The sequence below is a fragment of the Phoca vitulina genome, unplaced genomic scaffold, assembly GCF_004348235.1.
Source record: "Phoca vitulina isolate PV1807 unplaced genomic scaffold, GSC_HSeal_1.0 scaffold65, whole genome shotgun sequence".
Lineage (NCBI taxonomy): Eukaryota > Metazoa > Chordata > Mammalia > Carnivora > Phocidae > Phoca > Phoca vitulina.
Window position 1 is genome coordinate 3547079 of NW_022589768.1, and position 20249 is coordinate 3567327.

Genomic DNA, 20249 nt, shown 5'->3' on the forward strand with positions numbered 1-20249 from the left:
TGAGCTCACAGCAGCACTTGCCCGAGGCTCCTGCCTTTAAAGGTCCCCCACCCCGTTTCCATGACACTCTCTCTTCTCTCTCCTGCATTCTACCAGTTCTTTCCTTCCTGTGCTCCTCCACCCCCAAAAGTTTCCTTTATTCAATAAATATTTATTGAGTGGCCCCTGTTTATCAAGGACTGGGCTAAACATTGTCCCTAAATGTGGCTGCTCCCAAGAGTCTGTATTTAAGTGCTTACATTTTTTAATGTCCATTTAGGGCTTAAATCCCCAAAAGTCTGTAGCTCCAGTCTTGGCCTTACCCCCTGAGACCCAGATCAGGGCATGCACCTGCCCCGAGGCCAGTGACATCTGAATGGCCCCAGACCCTTGAAAGGGCCCAGGGCCAGCGATGAGTGCACCCAGCTGGCCCCTCCTCCAGGACTCCTTATCACCCTGCAGAGCACCACTGTCCATCCAGTGTCCCCAGCCAGAATCTGGGCATCACCCAGTTTCTTCATGGAAGGGGTGTGAGTGATGGGACGCCAGTGTCCTCAGCCTGAGACTGAGGCTAGAAGAAGAGAATCCTCTAATTTCAGCTGCTTTCCAATTTGTGGCAGAAGCAGTCTTAAGATCTCATAAATGTGGATTCTCAATGAAATCTGTCCAACTTGGTGCTAGCCAAATTGGGGGGTGAGGTGGGGGGGGGGTAGGGAGAGACAGAGCAACAAAACCAGGGCTGCAGGTTGGGATAGGTTCTACAATGTGAGCTCTGCCGTGGCCAGGAGAGACTACGATCTTGGAATACAAATCTGCTTGTCGTCAACACACACGCTCACGTACACAGAGAAATTTCATGCCTCCCTGCCTGTTTTCCTGTTTCCCTGTTTCCCTCCGCTCAGAACGCCCTTCCCCCTCCCTCCCCCCACCCCCCACCGCAATTCCTGCTCCTACTTAATTCCCAAACGACGCGTCTCCTCCGGGAAGCTTTCCCGGACGCCCCCACCGGGCTGTCTGCCGCGCTCTGCGCGTGAAGGTGCGTCTAACCCTGTTTACGTGTCTGCCGGCGTCTCCGCGCCAGACAGCTGCTCTCCAGGAGCAGGAGCCGGGCCGGCACGCAGGCGAGGCACCGCCATGGGGAGCCCCGGCCCGAGGTCGCGGCGCGGTCCGGCGGGGTCCACCTCCAGGCGCGCGCGGGGCCCAGGATCCCCGGACCCGCCGCGAGGCTACAAGACGCGCCCCCGAAGGCTCCCAACCTCCAGGTAGGCGCCCGGCGGCCCCGGGGTCCCCGGCCCAGCGCGGGTAGGGGGGCGGCGCCCAGCGCAGCGCGCAGGCCTCCGCACCCCCCTCTCCCGCGCGCGAGCCCCTGCGGCCCGCCGCCTCTGCCGCCGGCCCACGGAAGCCCTCCGACTGACAGTGCTCAGGGCAGAGCGCTGGCCGGGGGCGGCGGGGGGCGGCGGGGGGCGGCGGCGGAGGAGCAGGCGGCCCTCACTGCACCTCCGCGGCCCGAGAGGCCCCTCGGGGCGCCAGAGGCCTTAAACCTCGGGGGACCGCGGCCCCCTGGTGCGCCCCCAGCATCCCGACCTCCCCCGTGCCTCCCTACCTGGCTGGCTTTGTGGAACTGCTTCTTCAGCCCCGCCACCGACATCGCGACTGCGCCCGGCCGGGGCGGGGGGTGGTCTCCGGGCTTCGCCGGGCCGCGCGGCCGCGACGCGCTGGGGAAGCGGGCGCTGGGGACGGTCCCCGCGCGGCTGGGCTCCGCCGGGCCCGCCTCCCACGGCCAGGGCCACGGCCACCGCCGCTGTCACACTCGCACACACGCGCGCACGCAGATGGCAACACGGCGTTCCAAAGCCCCTGCGCAGCCCATTGGCCGAGCCGCGGCGGTATGCAAATGAGGCCGCCGGGGCCGCCCACGCCTCATTGTTGCGTGGAGACCTGGGGGCGAGCGGCCGGGAAGCGGGGCCCGGGAGGGCTGGGCGTGGGGAGCTCCCGGGTCCCGCGGGCAGGCCCGCAGCAGGGCCACGGCTGGGGAGGGAGGGCGCACCTCTCGTGCTTCTGGGACTTGGTGCGAAACCTGCTTTTGCTCGCGGGCAACATCGCCTCCCTCAGGCGCAATTTGGGTAGGTGTCCGTTTTGAGGCAGGGACGCTCCCAAGTCCGCCCAGGGGGACCGAAATGCGACCGGAGGGGGGACCTGCGGTAGGAGGGCAGCGAGGCTGTTTCTTCTTTACCCCGCGCGGGGCTCTGGGTGCAGTCTGCCCACATGACTGTGGCCTTCTAGAAGGGCCAGCAGTTATCGGGTAATTTGCTGATAAATATGGTGCTCGCGAAGCCCACCGTCAACTGCATGAAGAGCAAGGGTCTCCAAGGAGCTGTGAACTGCGCGCTCCTTGCCCGGGGACGCACCACGCGCGGGACCCCGCCCCCTTGGTAATTCCTACCAGTTGCGTGGGTTATCGAGCGTCATTTCGCACAGCTGAGGCCCAGCACGGGGCCTGGAGCATCCGGTGCCCCCTTGCGCCACAGCTGCGCCCACCAGGTCAGGATCTGCGCAGAACCCTGCCTCCAAAGGTCCCCGGGGCTCCGCAGACCTGCACCCCACTCTTAGCCACGCTAAACACTGAAAGAAACAAACCCCTTCCTCCAAGCTCCCTCTAAGGGAGAGAAGCTCCTCTTTTCTGAGCCCTCAACAAGTCCCATCTGGGGTGACCAAGAGCCATGGTTTGCCCAGGACGCTTCTGCTTTACGTACGCTTGCTGTTTCCTGGCATCCACGCTTGGCGTCCTGCGTTTCTCCGGGAAAAAAATCCTTTGCCATTAGCTCTGGACTCCCTTGTCCCTGACTTCACCCCAGGGAGGATTCGTGGGTAACTGCACCTCCCTGTACGTGTTTCCTCACTATCCCTTAGAGGGTGTGGACAGGAGTGAGCAGAAGGGCAGAAGGTGAACTGAGGGGAGGGAATAGAGGTGGCCATCCCATGGATTAATTAGTATGGGCCTGACTGGCCTTCAGGTGGCTGACACCAGCCACAGATAAGTGACTGGAAGGTGTGAGGATGGGGATAGCTGGATCAGAATAGCATGGAAAGGTGGCCTGTCCACACAACAGCTGAATCCCACTCAACAGCAGGCTGCGCCCCAGGGGAACCACACACTGAGGGCAGCTGGGTGCAGGGACTGAAGTTGGGGTCCCCTTTGTCCTGGGCTAGTCCAGTACATGCTCATCTGCCTTCTTTCTCCACGTCCCAGACGGCTTAAATAGCACAGGTCTGAAGGACCTTGCCCCTAAACCAATCCAGCTCTGTGCCCTTTGGGAAGAGAGTGAATTTTTTAAACATTTTTTTGACATTTCTTCTGTGGTTGATGGTATATTCAAGTTTCCCACCCCAGTTAATGTTGGTAATTTATCTAATTTAATCAGGTATACAGTTATACATCATTTCTCGTTATTTTTAAACTTCAGAATCTTTTGTGTACATTTTTTCCTTTGTAAAAGTATTTGTGACCTTCATTTTTCAGTGATTAGACACATGAAAAGGTTTGCCAGTTTCATTGGTATTTTAAAATGGTTCTTGAGCTTTGCGCAGTGCTACTTAAATTGGTTCTTGAGTTTACTTATCATTGCCATAGATTTTTTTTTAATTTTTTTTATTGTTAATCCCCATACATTACATCATTAGTTTTAGATGTAGTGTTCCATGATTCATTGTTTGTGCATAACACCCAGTGCTCCATGCAGAACGTGCCCTCCTCAATACCCGTCACTAGGCTAACCCATCCTCCCACCCCCCTCCCCTCTAGAACCCTCAGTTTGTTTTTCAGAGTCCATCGTCTCTCATGGTTCGTCTACCCTCCGATTTCCCCCCTTCATTCTTCCCCTCCTGCTATCTTCTTCTTTTTTTTCTTTCTTAACATATATTGCATTATGTGTTTCAGAGGTACAGATCTGAGATTCAACAGTCTTGCACAATTCACAGCGCTTACCAGAGCAATACCCTCCCCAGTGTCCATCACCCAGTCACCCCATCCCTCCCACCCCACCCCCCACTCCAGCAACCCTCAGTTTGTTTCCTGAGATTAAGAATTCCTCATATCAGTGAGGTCATATGATACATGTCTTTTTCTGTTTGACTTATTTCGCTCAGCATAATACCCTCCAGTTCCATCCACGTCGTTGCAAATGACAAGATCTCATTCCTTTTGATGGCTGCATAATATTCCATTGTATATATATATATACCACATCTTCTTTATCCATTCATCTGTTGATGGACATCTTGGCTCTTTCCTTGAGTTTACTTATCATTGCCATAGATTTTTTTTCTATCATTAATTTCTTTCTCATATAGTGTTTCCTTCTGTTCTGCTTAGGAGATTGAAGTTATTAACAAAAGGAACTGGCCCTGTTTAATGTAAGCTGGAACAGGATGTAATGGAGAAGGGTATCAGGTGGCCCAGAGATTCATGGCATAGGGTACCACGTGGTGGAATCAGCAGGAACGAGGAATCTCAGTGGTCAGATCCTCGGCATGTCCAGGGGCAGCTCATTGGGATGTGCTGGCCACTGAATGCTGGCTGTGGTTACCAGAATTAAGGCTAAGCTCTTCCCTGCTTCTTTCAGGCATTCAAGTGAGATTCAGAGTTCCAGGGGGAACGTCTGATTGGCTAATTTAGATGCTATGCCCAGGCTCTAGATGTCTAAGATCCACACCATGGTGGAAGCAGCTTTAGATCCTAGGCAGCCAAAAAAAAAAAAAAAAAAATTAAGAACAGCAGCAACGCAAAGGCCCACTAACCTTTATTTGGGGGCTCCTTAATCTCTTCAGTGGAGTATGTGGTTTATATGTTTTTTTTTCTTTTGTGTTTTATAATCAGCACATATAAGGCTATAAATTTTCTTCCTGAGTACGACTTTGGCCTCACACCTTGTTCTCATTATGTGATATAGTTCTTCTGATTGTTTTCTAAATAAATTTGTGATTGCAGTTTTAATGCCCTGTTTGATCCAAATGTTCAGGACTATTTTTTTTTTAATCTTTTCTAGGTGTTTGGATCGCTTTTATTGTCTGTTAAATTCTAGACTTGTACTATTGTCAAATAACACATCCAAAAGATTTTTTTCATAGCCTGTTATATTAAATTTTATAAATGTACTATAGAGGTGACATAATGTGTATTCTATTTTTACAGTACAGTTTTTCTCTTTATCCGTAATGGGAACACGTGTTCCAGAAGGTCCTAGCTCGGAGTGAGATTTCAAACTCATGCGAACTAGAGCCACAGTGGCCTGTTCAAGGCTTGCCCTTTATGTCACCGTAGCCCCTCCGGTGACCCGAGGGCCCACAGCTCTCCAGTTTCTTTAGGGGAGGAGTATACAAATGTCTTGGGCTATTGGACCGAGTTGGCTACATGAGAAAAAAATCAATAGGAGGGCCTTGAGGCACACATAAGTGTTATTCTTTGGGCATTTGGTGGTCTTCATGGGTCAATGACAAGAGGGATGCTGTAGTTGTCTTGGCACTCTGGATAGATGGCCCACGTTCTGGCAGAGGTTGGGGCGTTCTCCTGTTCCTTTCCTTGTGGTCCTTGGCTCTCACGTCCCCTTGACCTTCCCTGGAGCCGAGTGCTATGCTAGCATGCATTAACATTTCTCTGTCTTGTGTTTAGGCCAGGTTTTGAGTCTAGGATTTGCAGTCTTTGCATCTGGTCCTGCGGTGAGTGACTCACATCTCCCTGCGTGGAAGCCGGAGAGCCCTGGGTAGGGGTGGAGGGGGAGGGAAGCATACTGATTAATATCTAAAACAGGATGACATATCCCATTTTGTATCCCATAAATCAAGTCTTGTGGACGTAGTCCTCCAATGCCCTGTGTCCTGATGTTTTTTTCCTTCACTTATGGAAGATGGAGAGCGGTAGTCTACAGTGTCTTGCTTACGTTTGGGAGCTGAGCTGTAAATGTTTTTCAGTGCTATGGTATTCTGCCCATGTTTATAATTGTTGTGTCTTCCTTGTGGGTTGGAATTTTAGCCATAGAAGGTAACCTATTTTGTCCTGTTTATGGGTTTTTGTTTCTATTTTACTTTGTCACATATCAATCTGTGTATCCCTACTTTTTGTTTATACGTGTTTCATATGTTTTAGCTGGTCTTTTTTTTTTGTGGTCTCTTATCTAGCTTTATAGAGCTATAATTGATATATGACATTGTGTAAGGTTAGGATGTGCAATGTGATGATTTGATACATGTATATATTGTGAAATGATCACGATGAGGTTAGTTACCACTTCCATCGCCTCAAATAATTATCTTTTTTTTTAATGGTGAGAACATTTAAGACCTACTCTCTTGGCAGCTTCCAAGTATGCGTCCTTTCCTTTTGACCTCTCAGTTTGTTTCAGGCATGTGTTCTTATAAACAGTAAAATTTAATTTTGTTTTGGGGCCAAAATAAGTCTTTGCCTTTTGTTAGAAAGATTTAAAGCATTCGCATTTATTAGGAAAAGGATACATTTGGTCTTGGTTTTGTCATGTTATGGCATGTTATCTGGGTTGGTTTTTTTTTTCCCTTCAAGTATTTCCTTCTATCACTGGTATCTAATTGTTGACTCAGATTTTCTTTACCCTTTTGGAAATTATACGCCTCTCCCAATTTTTATTCCACCAGTGGTTACCATTGTTCTATAAAATATATGAACTTATATTCTCTGTCAACATCAATAATTAAACATTCCGTGGAAGCCATAGCCTGATTAGCATAAGCCATGGCTGGGGCACACAGCCAAGGTCGTCTTCGTCCCTCCTTTGACTTAAACCAGCTCATACTCTGGCCCTAGCAGTCTGAGAAAATCTCCAGCAAAGACCAGAGTCCAGTATCCTTCGTAGGAAACAGAATATCAACCAGGGTGAGACTGGGCTGCAAGGTGTTGGTTTTAAGTCAGGGAGGCAAAGATAGGGAGAAGACAATTTGAAATTTTGAGATAAAAGAATAGTGAAATTATTTTAAATTCAAAATAAATGTTTTCGTAAGTATGTATTTCCCATTAGATAATAACACTTAAAGAAAATTTGGAAACTATTGGAAAGGAAAAAGGAGGAGAATTTACCTTGGCAATCACCGTTGAAACAACTGCTCTTAATATTTGGGCCTATATTTCTTTTATAGTCTATTTCCTATGCAAAATTTAAACATACTCTCACAACTGTACAAACTATTTTCTTTGTTCTCTTAATTACGTGAGCATTTTATATTTTGTCTGGTCTTCACATATTGTTTTCATGACAACTTAATAACCCATTGTGTAGACATAGCATTGAATTTGATTATTTTCTGTTATTACTCAATTTAAAAGTTTTTTTCCCTAAACTGTTCATGATTTAAATAATGCTGCATTAAACATCTTTTTCCATATTAGGATTTCTTTCTGTATTTAGCAATAGTTCCTTAGACTAGATTCCCGGAAGTAAGATTAGTGCATGAAAGATTGGAACAGTTCTAAGTGCAAATAAATATATATTGCTCCCTGATCTGTGGTCATTAGAGGGCAGTCTTATAAAAGGGGGTGGGTGAGGGGAAGGGGACAAAGAAACACGGATTTATATCTTCCAGTTGCCTTGAATTTTATGTCATTAAACATGTGACCTGGTACAAGCTCCAGATTACAGTTCTAGGCAGATCTTAAAGAGCTGAGTTCGAATCCTGGTGTCTTAAATAATCCTAAAATGTTAGGTTAACTGTGACCTCTCCATTTCCAGCTTTGTCTCTCTCTCTCTTTTTGTTTTCCTAAAGAAAGCTCTCACCCAGACCCCCTTCCGGAGAGGCATCGTGGATTGCTCATGCATGCACGGGTGTGGCTTTGGGCCACTTGGCTGCGTTTGTGCCGAAGGCCACGTATTCAGACAAACCAGACCTAGAGCGTTCTTCCCCTCAGTTTACCATCCCCACATACCTGGCTGCAGCAGTTGAGAGTTGAGAGCATGGAGACTGTTTTTGCTTTCCTTGTAACTTCATAGGCCTTTTGTTTTGTACATCTGGGAGAGATATGTGCCCACCGATGAGGTAACAGAGCAGACATGATGAATCCCAGATGCTGAACATGGCAGTTTGCCTTGAACTTGCAAGATCACAACTGGGGACAAATGCATAGATTTTCTTCACTTAATTGTTTTACATGAAGCTAATGGAAAAGCAATTGATCAGTTCAAAAAAAGGCCAGAGAAATCCTTTCATTCTAAAATGTAGTGGGGAAAAAAAAAACTGAAGTGTGTTCATTTATGCAAAAATGAAATTGGGTGAAGGACACCATCTCAACAGTGAAAGCAAATATAATTAGTGAATCGATGCATATCGGAGTTATCTACATTACTCCATTATTCTGGACTCTGAACACAGGCGGTTAGAATTCTGGGTCATGCTGCTATTCTAATTAGCCTTTGTTAATTACATAGGTGCCATTTTCTTGTTCACACTTACCCCCAGAGGATTTCTCTTTCCCTTGTAATAAAGGGATGCTCGGTTTGTGCTGGGGAGGAGGCATGTGAGCGGTGGCCGCGGCTTCTGTAAGCTACTGCTGCCACCTCGTGGTGCTCCTGAGAAGTGGCAGAGGTCACCCTTCAGGAACCGCGAGCGTTTTAGACAGTGCTTCGTTCCCGGTCTTTTACTTATATGTCAAAGCTCTTAAGAAGCACCCCGTACCTCCAGCCATATCCCAGCAGCTCATCTGGATGGTGTAAAGATACCGTGAGATCCCGGAGCACATCTGGGGCTGCAGTTAATAAAGAGCCTTCTTCTGGTTCTTACTGTAGGAATCTCCAGAAGGGCTGTTCCATTGCCGTGGGCTTAGCCAGAGAAGTATGAGAAGAACTAATAGGTCATGGTGTCATGGTACCAAAGGAGGAATGTCAAGAGAGAGAAGGTGGCTGTTAGAGCCAATGGTCTCAGTAGCAGCCCCTTGCATCCCAATTCCATTACTATCTGTCCCTTTTTACTCTATGCTCCTTCACAGCTCTTTACTCTGCCTGATATGTTAAAAATGTCTATTTTAATTTTTTTTTAACTATCTCTCTCCCCACCAGAACGAATACAAACTCTAAGTCAGCACTGTCCAACAGAACTCTCTGTGATGATGGACATGTTCTGGGTCTGTGCTGACAACCACTAGCCCACTGTAGCTATCCAGCATTTAAAAGTTGGCCACCGCCGTTCCCGGGCTTTCATTTTATTTCATTTTGATTAATTAAAATTTAAACGGCCGCCCGTGGCTACTGGCTACCGTGTTGGACAGCTGAGCTCGAGAAAGGCAAGAGATGATTCTGCCATGTTTAGTGCGGCGCTCCCAGGGCCAGAAGAGCACCTGTGACCGAACCCAAATTCATTCGTCTGCTCCATGTGCAGCAAAGACTGTCCCTGAGACATGGAGTCTGAAGCAAGGAAAGGGTTTCTTCTAGAGGCAGCTGAAGGAGGAGATGGGGGTGGGGCGGTGGGACAAGCCTCAAACGAAAGGCAAATGAGAAAGGTCTGGGCAAAAAGTAGCACCTGCAGTTAGGAGCCAGTAGCTGTGATGAGTTGCATTGACCCTTTGATTCCTGGTTTCACACCTAGAGTCTCAGAGCTGCTCGAGAAATGTAAATATTCATTTAATGAATAAATGTTCCAAAGAGGGCAGATGAGGATCTAGATTAGCAAGAAGATCGGGGTGATGGTCAGGGACGAGTTGCGGTGGAAGTGGATGGCGTTGAGGAGCCAAGGAAATGTGATGTGTCGCTGTCCGCGTTGCATATTCAAGGTCACGGGAGCAGTGGTCCAGCAGGCGCTGACTTCCAGGGACGGGTGTGAGTTCGCTAAGCAGCCAAAGCCGGGAATCCTGCCAGGACGGTCAGCAGCTGAGAGCACAGGAAGCAGGGTTTTCCCAGGGGCGGGGTAGACAGGGAATTCCATCTGGTTATGACCTTGACCCTGACTAGCTCTCTCAGGGGACCTTGAGGTTGCTAGCAATTACCTCACAGGTGTTGTAGGAAGCTTTGTTAAATACATGAGACCTTTTCCTCGGGATCGTTATTGCACGTGGCGTGATTCCTCTCCTGGGCACTGCTCAGGGTTGTAGAGAAGTCTGTGGCCCCTCTCTGGCCGGGAGATTCTGGCCCTAGACCTCATCAGCCCAAGCTTGCACGTGTTTCCCACCTGTCTCGACTCCAGGCACCAGCTGGGACTAATGCTCTAACTACCCATTGTCCCCATTCCTCCTTGGGAAAAAAATCAAATTCCTTTTATAAAATGTGCCGAATGAATACATTAAAGACACCAATTCTCAGGACTTAGCGATAGTTATGGAACTGTAGATCACTGAATTATTCTAAGGGAACCCATAGAGAAGACACAGACATTCAATTTTAAGAAAAGAATGTTTGTCGCCCCACCCCCACCCCGGCAGGCTCAGTCGGAAGGGTGTGTGATTCTTGATCTCAGGGCGTGAGTTCGAGCCCCATGCTGGGTGTAGAGATTACTTAAATAAATAAAACTTTTTAAAAAAAAAATGTTTGCTGGGCTATTAAAGAGTACTTTTGTCAACCTATTTTTCTATGAGCCCCCATTTTTCTGGGGCAAAGTCAATCCCCAGATTGACTTCCTATTTCTTATGTTTTACTGCCCTTGCAGGAAGAAATTGTGCTTCCCTTTAAGCGTAGGATTTTGCCGCGTTTACAAATGTAGCAGGCACTTAGCATCTGGTATTTCAAGAATCTACCGCTTGTCCTATATGTACCTCTAATCATAAAAGGAAGGTTTATACGGCGTTACAGCGTCTGTCCCTGGATTGATTTGTAGTTTTTAAGTCAGTCCATTGCTGTTGTGATTATGGTCTATAGCGGGGAGGTCATACGTGTGATTCCACAGCTCTCTAAAGCAGAGATTCTCAGTCTGCGATGTGCGCACACATCCGCGGAATCTGGTTAGAATGCAGGCTGTGATTCCCTGGGTCTGCAGCAGGTCCCAAAGCCCGCGATTCTGCATTTTTATCCAGCTCCCGGGAGATGCCGGCGCTGCTGGTCCAGGGTCCCCACTTTGAGTTGCAAGGTGGTAAATGACAGTCTTGTAGAGAGGCAGGATGCAGCTTTACTTACACACATTTGTCATATGGATAGTGAACACGCACGGCCCACAGCTCCCGTGTTGGATGAACTGGCTCGATTGGAAAGAGCTGAGTTTCCAGAAGGTCTTTCCCTTGACCTTGGGGGCATGATTTTCTCTTTTGTGGCTCAGCGACTCTGTTGGTAAACTTCAGAAGCTAATATTATTTGTCATCACCTTGGCCCGGGGAGGTGTAGAATTCTGAGCCTGATTTTGCCAGATTTTACCCTAAGAGTAGAACATGCCCCCACCCCTGAAGCTTGGAACCGAAGTCCCCTTCCGTGGTACAGGCCCTAGGGGGCCCCTGAACATGCAAGGGGAGAGAGGTTCGGATGGGACATGCCAGACCCACCGTGCTGTCCTGCAACCCTGTGAGATATGCACTATCTCCAGGTCAGGGAGGAGGAGACCAAGCTCAGAGATGAAGTGTCCCCCAGCAAGATGCAACACCTCCCAAGCTTTGGCCTCAGAAGTCCACCCATCAGCCTGGACAGAATCAGGACTACCGTGTATTTAAAGATCCCTGCTCTAAGATCACGAGGGCTCATTCATGTAACACACATTTATTGAGTGCCTACTGTGTACTTGGCCTTATGCTGGGGCTGGGCCAGCAGAGATGAATCAGTTTGTCTTGTAGGAGCTGACACGTGAAGTACGTGGGCAGGTTTCCACGAAGAGTCCCATACGGTCGTAGGAAAAGCCAGAGTTTGTGAGCTGGCTGATACCCATCGCTACCACTGACCCCTCGGGGTGCTTCCCCCGCTCCCCAAGCAAGGTAATGCAGGAATATTCACTTGGTATGATATGCTGTGTATTTGGAGACTGGATTACTCTGTGCACTAATGTGACCCCTTATTGTATTGAGTTGTGGCTTTATTTGCAGGACACATAGGAGGCTTCACTTTGTGAAAAAACATTAAGCTGTCTTCTTAAAATATGTGCTCTTTCTAGATGCAAAAAAAAAATGCATAAAGTTCTTAACTTTCAGAGATCTTGACTACATGCAGCCACAATTTTGAAAACAAGAATTAAATCATAAGGCTTAAGTCCTTGACAATGAACAAATGCCCCGAATTCTCTCCTTTGCAGAGCCATCACTTCTGCTGAAAAACAAAACAAACCACCAATTACCTAATCGCGGCCACCCCCATGCAACACATTTAAGGCTAAAAAAAAACCTTCAAAAACGGCCTGTCTTCTCTCTGTTTTCCATTCTGCTTTGCCCTCCCCCCACTGACACTTGCTGGATGATCTCACCTGATTTTTATATAGAAAATTGAGTCCATCTGGTGTTAGCTCCCTCCAGCCCCCTCATCTCCACCTGAATATGATCCTGGGAAGCCACGTTTTCCTCCGTCCTTCCCCCTGAGTGTGGGGGCAAGGAGCCATCTCCCCTCCGCCTTTCTGCAGCTAACTCCCCCCGAGGTCGGCCCCTTCCCACAGGCAGCATGTGCCGGATGTCCCAGACCTGGCCCCCACTCACTCCCAAAGCCTTTAATTTCAGGGAAATAGCTTGAGCCCCTTTTGTACCCCTCTGGGACAGTGCTAGGACCCTCCCCTGAGATCTGTGAGGCCACCTTTCCTATAGTCTTGACCCTTCGATTTTTTTTTTTTTTTGTCTTGCATTTGTTAGTTTTCCAGACACATATGGGACCTAATTTTAAGGACCTTTGAAAATTTAGATGAGCAGGCTTTTGCATATAATCTAATGGACCAAAACACTTGAGTTTCTCTGAGTACCTAGAACCTCCTTGGCTCTCTAAACAGGGCACTTCGCTGTGCAGCCTGAGAGTTGGAGGTCCAAGGGCTTGCCTTTCTGTCCTCCACAAGAGCCAGATCAAGAGCCTAGCAGGAAAGCACCAGGTAGCACCCAGTCTAGTTTCCAACCTGCTGGAGGGCCCCTGAGAAGCCTAATGAGCCTTTCTCCAAAATGTAAAATTGTATGATCTATTGTAGTTCAGATATGATGAAGTAGCCTCTGCTCTCCGGGTTGCCCCTATCCCCAATAGCATCTGTGCATTCCCATGGACACCTAACCTGGAGAGTGGAGTGTAAGCTTGCTTCTGCAGCTGGACACCTTGTCCAGGCCACAACCTGCACAACTGTCCATAGAACACTTGTCCACTCTTTTGGAGGTATTTTGGGTAACTTTTGACATCTTTCTGCTTCCTCTACTTTAAAAAAAATTCATTAAGTTTTTTATTTTAATTCCAGCGTAGTTAACTTAGTGTTATATTAGTTTCAGGTGTACAATCATATGGTATTTGTCTCTCCCTGACTTATTTCACTTAGCCTAATACCCTCTAGGTCCATCCATGTTGTTGCAAATGACAAGATTTCTTTCTTTTTATGACTGAATAATATTCCGTTGTATATATATATATATATACCACATCTTCTTTATCCATTCATCTATCGATGGACACTTGGGCTGCTTCCATATCTTGGCTACTGTAAATAATGCTGCAGTAAACTTAGGGGTGCATGTATCCCTTTGAATTAGTGTTTTTGTATACTTTGGGTAAATACCCAGTACTGAAATTATTGGATCATACTGTAGTTCTATTTTTAACTTTTGAGGATTGCCACACTGTTTTCCACAATGGCTGCGCCAATTTACTTTCCCACCAACAATGCACGAGTGTTCCTCATTCTCCACAGCTTTGCCAACACCTGTTGTTTTTTGTGTTTTTGATTTTAGCCATTCTGACAGGTGTGAGGTGATCTCATTGTAGGTTTGATTTGCATTTCCCTGATGATAAGTGAGGTTGAACATCTTTTCATGTGTCTGTTGGCCATCTGTATGTCTTCTTTGGAGAAATGTTTGTTCATGTCTTCTGCCCATTTTTTAATTGAATTATTTGTTTTTTTGGGTGTTGAGTTGCATTAGTTTTTTATATATTTTGGATCCTAACCCTTTATCAGATATGTTATGTGCAAATATCTTCTCCCATTCCATAGGTTGCCTTTTAGTTTTGTTGATTGTTTCCTTTGCTATGCAAAAGCTCTTTATCTTAATGAAGTCCCAGTAGTTTTTTTTTTTTTTTTAAGATTTTATTTATTTATTTGACAGAGAGACAGCGAGAGAGGGACCACAAGCAGGGGGAGTGGGAGAGGGAGAAGCAGGCTTCCCGCCGAGCAGGGAGCCCTATGCGGGGCTCGATCCCAGGACCCTGAGATCATGACCCGAGCTGAAGGCAGTCGCTTAACCAACTGAGCCACCCAGGCGCCCCTCCAGTAGTTTATTTTTGCTTTTGTTTCCCTTACCTCAGGAGACAGATCTAGAAAAATGTTGCTAGGGCCAATGTCAGAGAGATTACTGCCTGTGCTCTCTTCTAGGATTTTTATGGTTTCAGGTCTCACACTTAGGTCTTTAATCCATTTTGAGTTTATTTTTGTGTATGGTGTAACAAAGTGGTCTAGTCTCATTCTTTTGTATGTAACTGTCCTGTTTTTCCAACACCATTTGTTGAAGAGACGGTCTTTTTCCCATTGCATATTCTTTCCTGCTTTGTCAAAGATGAATTGACCATATAATCATGGGTTTGTTTCTGGGCTTTCTATCATGTTCCATTGATCTATGTGTCTGTTTTTGTGCCAGTATCATAGTGTTTTGATTACTACAGCTTTGTAGTATATTTCAGAATCTGGGATTGTGATACCTCCAGCTTTGTTTTTCTTTTTTAAGATTGTTTTGGCTATTTGGGGTCTTTTGTGGTTTCATACAAATTTTAGGATTATTTGTTCTAGTTCTGTGAAAAATGTGGTTGGTATTTTGATAGAGATTGCAATTGAATCAGTAGATTGACAATATGTGTTCTTCCTATCCATGAACATGGAATATCTTTCCATTTGTTTCTTTTATCAGTATTTTATAGTTTTCAGAGTACAGGTCTTTTATCTCCTAGGTTATGTTTATGCCTAGGTATTTTATTATTTTTGGTGTAATTGTAAACGGGATTGCTTTCTTAATTTCTCTTTCTGTTGCTTCATTATTAGTGTATAGAAATGCAATGGATTTCTGTACATTGGTTTTGTATCCTGCAACCTTACTGAATTCATTTATCATTTCTAGTAGTTAGTATTTTGGTGGAGTCTTTTTGGTTTTCTATGTAGAATATGATGTCATCTGCAAATAGTGAAATTTTTACTTCTTCCTTATCAATTTGGAAGCCTTTTGTTCCTTTTTCTTATTGCTGTGGCTACGACTTCCTAGTTGAATAAAAGTGATGAGAGTGGACATCTTTGTCTTGTTCTTGATCGTAGGGGGACAGCTCTCAGATTTTTACCATTGAGTATGATGTTAACTGGGTTTTTCATATATGGACTTTGTTATGTTGAGGTATGTTCCCCCAAAACCTACTTTGTTGAGGGTTTTTTATCATGAATGGATGTTGTACTTTGTCAAATGCTTTTTCTGCATCTATTGAAATGATCATGTGGTTTTTATCCTCTCTCTTATTGATGCAATTTATCACATTGATTGCTTTGTGAATATTGAACTATCCTTGCATCCTCGGAGTAAATCCCACTTGATCATGGTGAATGACCTTTTTTTTAATGTATTGTTGGATTTGGTTTGCTAATATTTTGAGGATTTTTTGCATCTATGCTCATCAGAGATATTTGCCTGTAATTCTTTTTTTCTTTTTTATAGTGTCTTTATCTGGTTTTGGTATCAGGGTAATGCTGGCCTCGTAGAATGAATTCGGAAGTTTTCCTTCCTCTTCTATTTTTTGGAATAGTTTGAGAAGAAAAAATATTAACTCTTCCTTAAATGTTTGGTAGAATTCACCTGTGGGGGCGCCTGGGTGGCTCAGTCATTAAGCATCTGCCTTCGGCTCAGGTCATGGCCCCAGGGTTCTGGGATCGAGCCCCACATCGGGCTCCCTGCTCCACGGGAAGCCTGCTTCTCCCTTTCCCACTCCCCTGCTTGTGTTCCCTCTCTCACTGTGTCTCTCTTTGTCAAATAAATAAATAAAATCTTTAAAAAAAAAAGAATTCACCTGTGAAGCCATCTGGTCCTGGACTTTTGTGTGTTGGTTAGTTTTTAATTACTGATTCAATTTCATTGCTGGTAATTGGTCTATTCATATTTTCTGTTTCTTCCTGATTCAATTTTGGGAAGTTACATGTTTCTAAGAATTTATCCATTTCTTCTAGATTATCCAATTTGTTGGCATATAATTTTTCATAATATTTTCTTATTGTATTTCTGTGGTGTCAGTAATTTCTCCTCTTTTGTTTCTGATTTTGTTTATTTGAATCTCTCTCTCTTTATGAGTCTGGCTAAAGGTTTATCCATTTTGTTGATCTTTTCAAACAACCAGCTCCTGGTTTCACTGATCAGTTCTGTTGTTTTTTTAGTTTCTATTTCATTTATTTATGCTCTAATCTTTATTATTTCCTTCCTTCTACCGGTTTGGGGTTTGCTCATTCTTCTTTTTCTAGATCCTTTAGGTGTAAGTTTAGATCATTTATCCAAAATCTTTCTTGCCTCTTGAGGTTGGCCTGTGTTGCTATAAACTTACCTCTTAGAACCACTTTTGCTGCATCTCAAAGATTTTGGAGTGTTGTGTTTTCATTTTAATTTGTCTCCATGTATTTTTTTATTTCTTCTTTGATTTCCTGGTTCACTATTTAGTAGCATGTTATTTAGCCTCCATTTATTTGTGCTGCTTCCAGATTTTTTCTTGTGGTTGATTTCTAGTTTCATAGCATTGTGATCAGAAAAGATGCATGATATGACTTTGATTTTTTGAATTTGTTGAGACTTGTTTTGTGGTCTAATATGTGATCTGTTCTGGAGAATGTTCCATGTGCACTTGAAAAGAATGTGTGTTCTGCTGTTTTACAATGGAATATTCTAAATATATCTTTTAAATCCATCTGGTCCAACATATCATTCAAAGCCACTATTCCCTTGTTGATTTTCTGTTTGGGTGATCTGTCCAGTAATGTTAATGGGGTGTTAAAGTCCCCTACCACTATTACTATCAGTCACTTTCTTTATGTTTGTTATTAACTACTTTAAGTATTCGGGTGCTCCGAAGTTGAGGGCATAAATATTTACAATTATGATATCTTCTTGTTGGATTGTCCCCTTAATAATTTTACAGTTTCTTTGTCTCTTGTTACATTCTTTGTTTTAAAGTCTATTTTGTCCCATAAAAGTATTGCTACCCTAGCTGTCTTTTCACTTTCATTTACATGATAAATGCTTTTCCATCCCTTCACTTTCAATCTACAGGTGTCTTTAGGTCTGAAATGAGTCTCTTGTAGGCAGCATATAGATGGGTCTTGTATTTTTATCCACTCCATCACCCTATGTCTTTTGATTGGAGTGTTTACTTCATTTACATTGAAAGTAATTATTGATGAGTTTGTATTTATTGTCATTTTGTTACTCGTTTTATGGTTGTTTTTGTAGTTCTTCTCTGTTCCTTTCTTCCCTTGCTTTCTTCTCTCACAATTAGTTGGCTTTCATTAGCAATATACTTGGATTCCTTTCTCTTCATGTTCTGCATATCTATTACTGGTTCTTGATTTGTGGTTACCATTAGGTTTGTATATAATCTCTTCTGCATGTAGCAGTCTATATTAAGTTGGTGGTCCCTTACGTGTGAATCCATTCTTTATTCCTCTCCCCTCCCTCCCATGTTTTATGTATGTGGTGTTGTATTATACATCCTTTTATTTTGTGAGTCCCTTGATGACTTTTATAGATACACTTGTTTTTACTGCTTTTGTGCTTCCTACTTTTCTTGCTCCCATTTATGGTCTTGCCTTTCCACTCAAAGAGCCCCCTTTGACATTTCTTGTAGGGCTGGTTTAGTGGTCATGAACTTTTAACTTTTGTTTGTCTGAGAAACTCTTTCTCTCTCCTTCTAATCTGGATGATAGCCTAGCTGGATAGAGTATTCTTGGTTGCAGATTTTTTTTTCCTTTTGGCATTGTGAATGCCACTCCCATCTGGCCTGCAAAGTTTTTTGCTGAAAAATCACCTGAAAGCCTTATGGGGTTTCCCTTATTTGTAACTGTTTTCTTTTCTCTTGCTGCTTTTAAAATTCTCTTTATCATTACATTTTGCCATTTTAATGACTACATTCCTGGTGTGGATCTCCTTGGATTCATTTTATAAGGGGATCTCTATGCTTCCTGGATCTGGATTTCTATTTTCTTCCCCAGATTTGGGGATTTTTCAGCTACTATTTCTTCAAATAAATTTTCTGCCCTCTTTTCTCTGTCTTCTTCTGGGATCCTTATAATGCAAATGTTATTACTCTTGATAGAGTCATTGAGTTATCTAAGTCTGTTCTCATTTTGCATAATTTTTTTTCTCTCACCTGCTCAGTTTGATTAACTTCCATTACTCTGTCCTCCAGGTCACTGATCCATTCTGCTGCTTCATCTAGTCTACTATTTATTCCATCCAGTGTATTTTTTTAATTTATTTATTTGTCAGAGAGAGAGAGCACACAAGCTGGGGGAGCGGCAGGCAGAGGGAGAAGCAGGCTCCCTGCCGAGCAAGGAACCCAATGCGGGGCTCGATCCCCGGACCCTGGGATCATGACTTGAGCTGAAGGCAGATGCTTAGCCAACTGAGCCACCCAGGCATCCCCATTCAGTGTATTTTTTATTTCATTTATTGTGTTCTTTATCCCTGACTGTTTCTTTTTTATCTCTTTTTTAGGGGTCTCACCGATGTCCTCCACTCTTTTCTCAAGTCCAATGAGTATTTTTATGATCATTACTTTGAATTCTCTATCAGGCATATTACTTATCTCCATTTAACTTAGGTGTCTTGCTGTGGATTTTGTCCTGTTCTTTCATTTGGGACATATTCCCATGTTTCTTCATTTTGTCTAACTCTACTTTTAATCATATCAGTAACTATTTTTTAACCATTCCTTCTAAGGATTCTTCAATTTTATTTTCATCTTACTAGTGCATATTTAACAAATTGACAGAAATCTTGGATATCCAAAGTATCAGATTTGTCTTTTTGAAGTGTCTCAATTCCACTTTACTGTTTAAAAATGAGTTTTACAGAACTCAGGACACCATAGGGAATTATTAAGTAAATTATAGCATATGGTGGATTTATGCCAAATTAGTAAGGCCTGCCCAGATGGTTAGAATGAAAAGAGGGATGGGCCACAAGTGTATTAAGCTCCACTACACTTTGTTTTAAAGCTAAACAAATAGGGGCACCTGGGTGGCTCAGTCATTTAAATATCTGCCTTCAGCTCAGGTCATGATCCCGGGGTCCCAAGATCAAGCCCTGCATCAGGCTCCCTGCTCAGCGAGGAGTCTGCTTCTCCCCCTCCCTCTGTTCCTCCCACTGCTTGTGCTGTCTCTCTCTCATTCTCTCTTTCAAATAAATAAATAAATAAAATCTTTTTTAAGAATTTAAAGCTAAAGAAACAAATAAATAAATGGATTAGGGGGTCACAAAATACTGATTAATACATTCAAAATTAATTGTTCACATTTAAGAAATATTTTTGTGGTTTTCTCTCCTCCGTTCTCTTCCTAAAGCCTGTGCCTTCCAAAGGTAGGATAATTGAAAAGAGTGTTCACAATATAACCCAAGTCTAGGAGGAAGGCAGACAGTCTTCAGGATAATAAAACACAGCAGATATGACAACAGCACAAGGTATCTGACATATTTGAGATAATCCACCTGGAGACCAGATGACCATAATGGCCTTTTTCCATCCCACCAGCAGGATCTGAGGCTCCCTCCACCCTGTCTCCAGCAAGGCGTCTGGGCAAACCAGAGAAATCTACTCCAAAAGCCCCATCCACTGACTGACAAAGTACACCCAAGGCCATAGCCAGAGCAGCCATTTTAGGGAGAGAGAAGGATAAAAGGACTAAGGGTGGGGGTACTGGGTGGCCAGGAAGAGTTCTCAAGGGAACTGTTCCTGCTCATGCACAGAGCAGGATTTTTTCAGACTGAGAACAAGCATGGAAGAAGATCCCAAGAATACAACTAGACATGATTTGTCCATAGGGCACCCTAAAACTCTAGGAAAAAAACCTGCTACTCATGAATGGTACATGCGGATGAACCGAGTAGATTAGTCCCCACTACCCCTTTGTACTCCAAACAGATTGAGTCTATCACTTGCACATATGGTTAA

The 20249-nt window shown here is 44.6% G+C and overlaps 1 protein-coding gene and 1 long non-coding RNA gene across 2 annotated transcripts in view; one reads left to right on the forward strand and one right to left on the reverse strand.

Moving 5' to 3' along the window:
* Nucleotides 1-1729, reverse strand: part of SH3GL3 (SH3 domain containing GRB2 like 3, endophilin A3) — a 136759-nt gene extending 135030 nt beyond the window's left edge. Inside the window, exon 1 of the mRNA XM_032391960.1 lies at nucleotides 1583-1729. Coding sequence (XP_032247851.1) covers nucleotides 1583-1627 — 45 coding nt within the window. The 5' untranslated portion in view covers nucleotides 1628-1729. The remainder of the gene's footprint in view (nucleotides 1-1582) is intronic.
* The window catches only part of LOC116624234, a 115291-nt gene continuing 95970 nt past the window's right edge, over nucleotides 929-20249 (forward strand). Inside the window, exon 1 of the long non-coding RNA XR_004297855.1 lies at nucleotides 929-1241. This is a non-coding gene — a long non-coding RNA (uncharacterized LOC116624234). The remainder of the gene's footprint in view (nucleotides 1242-20249) is intronic.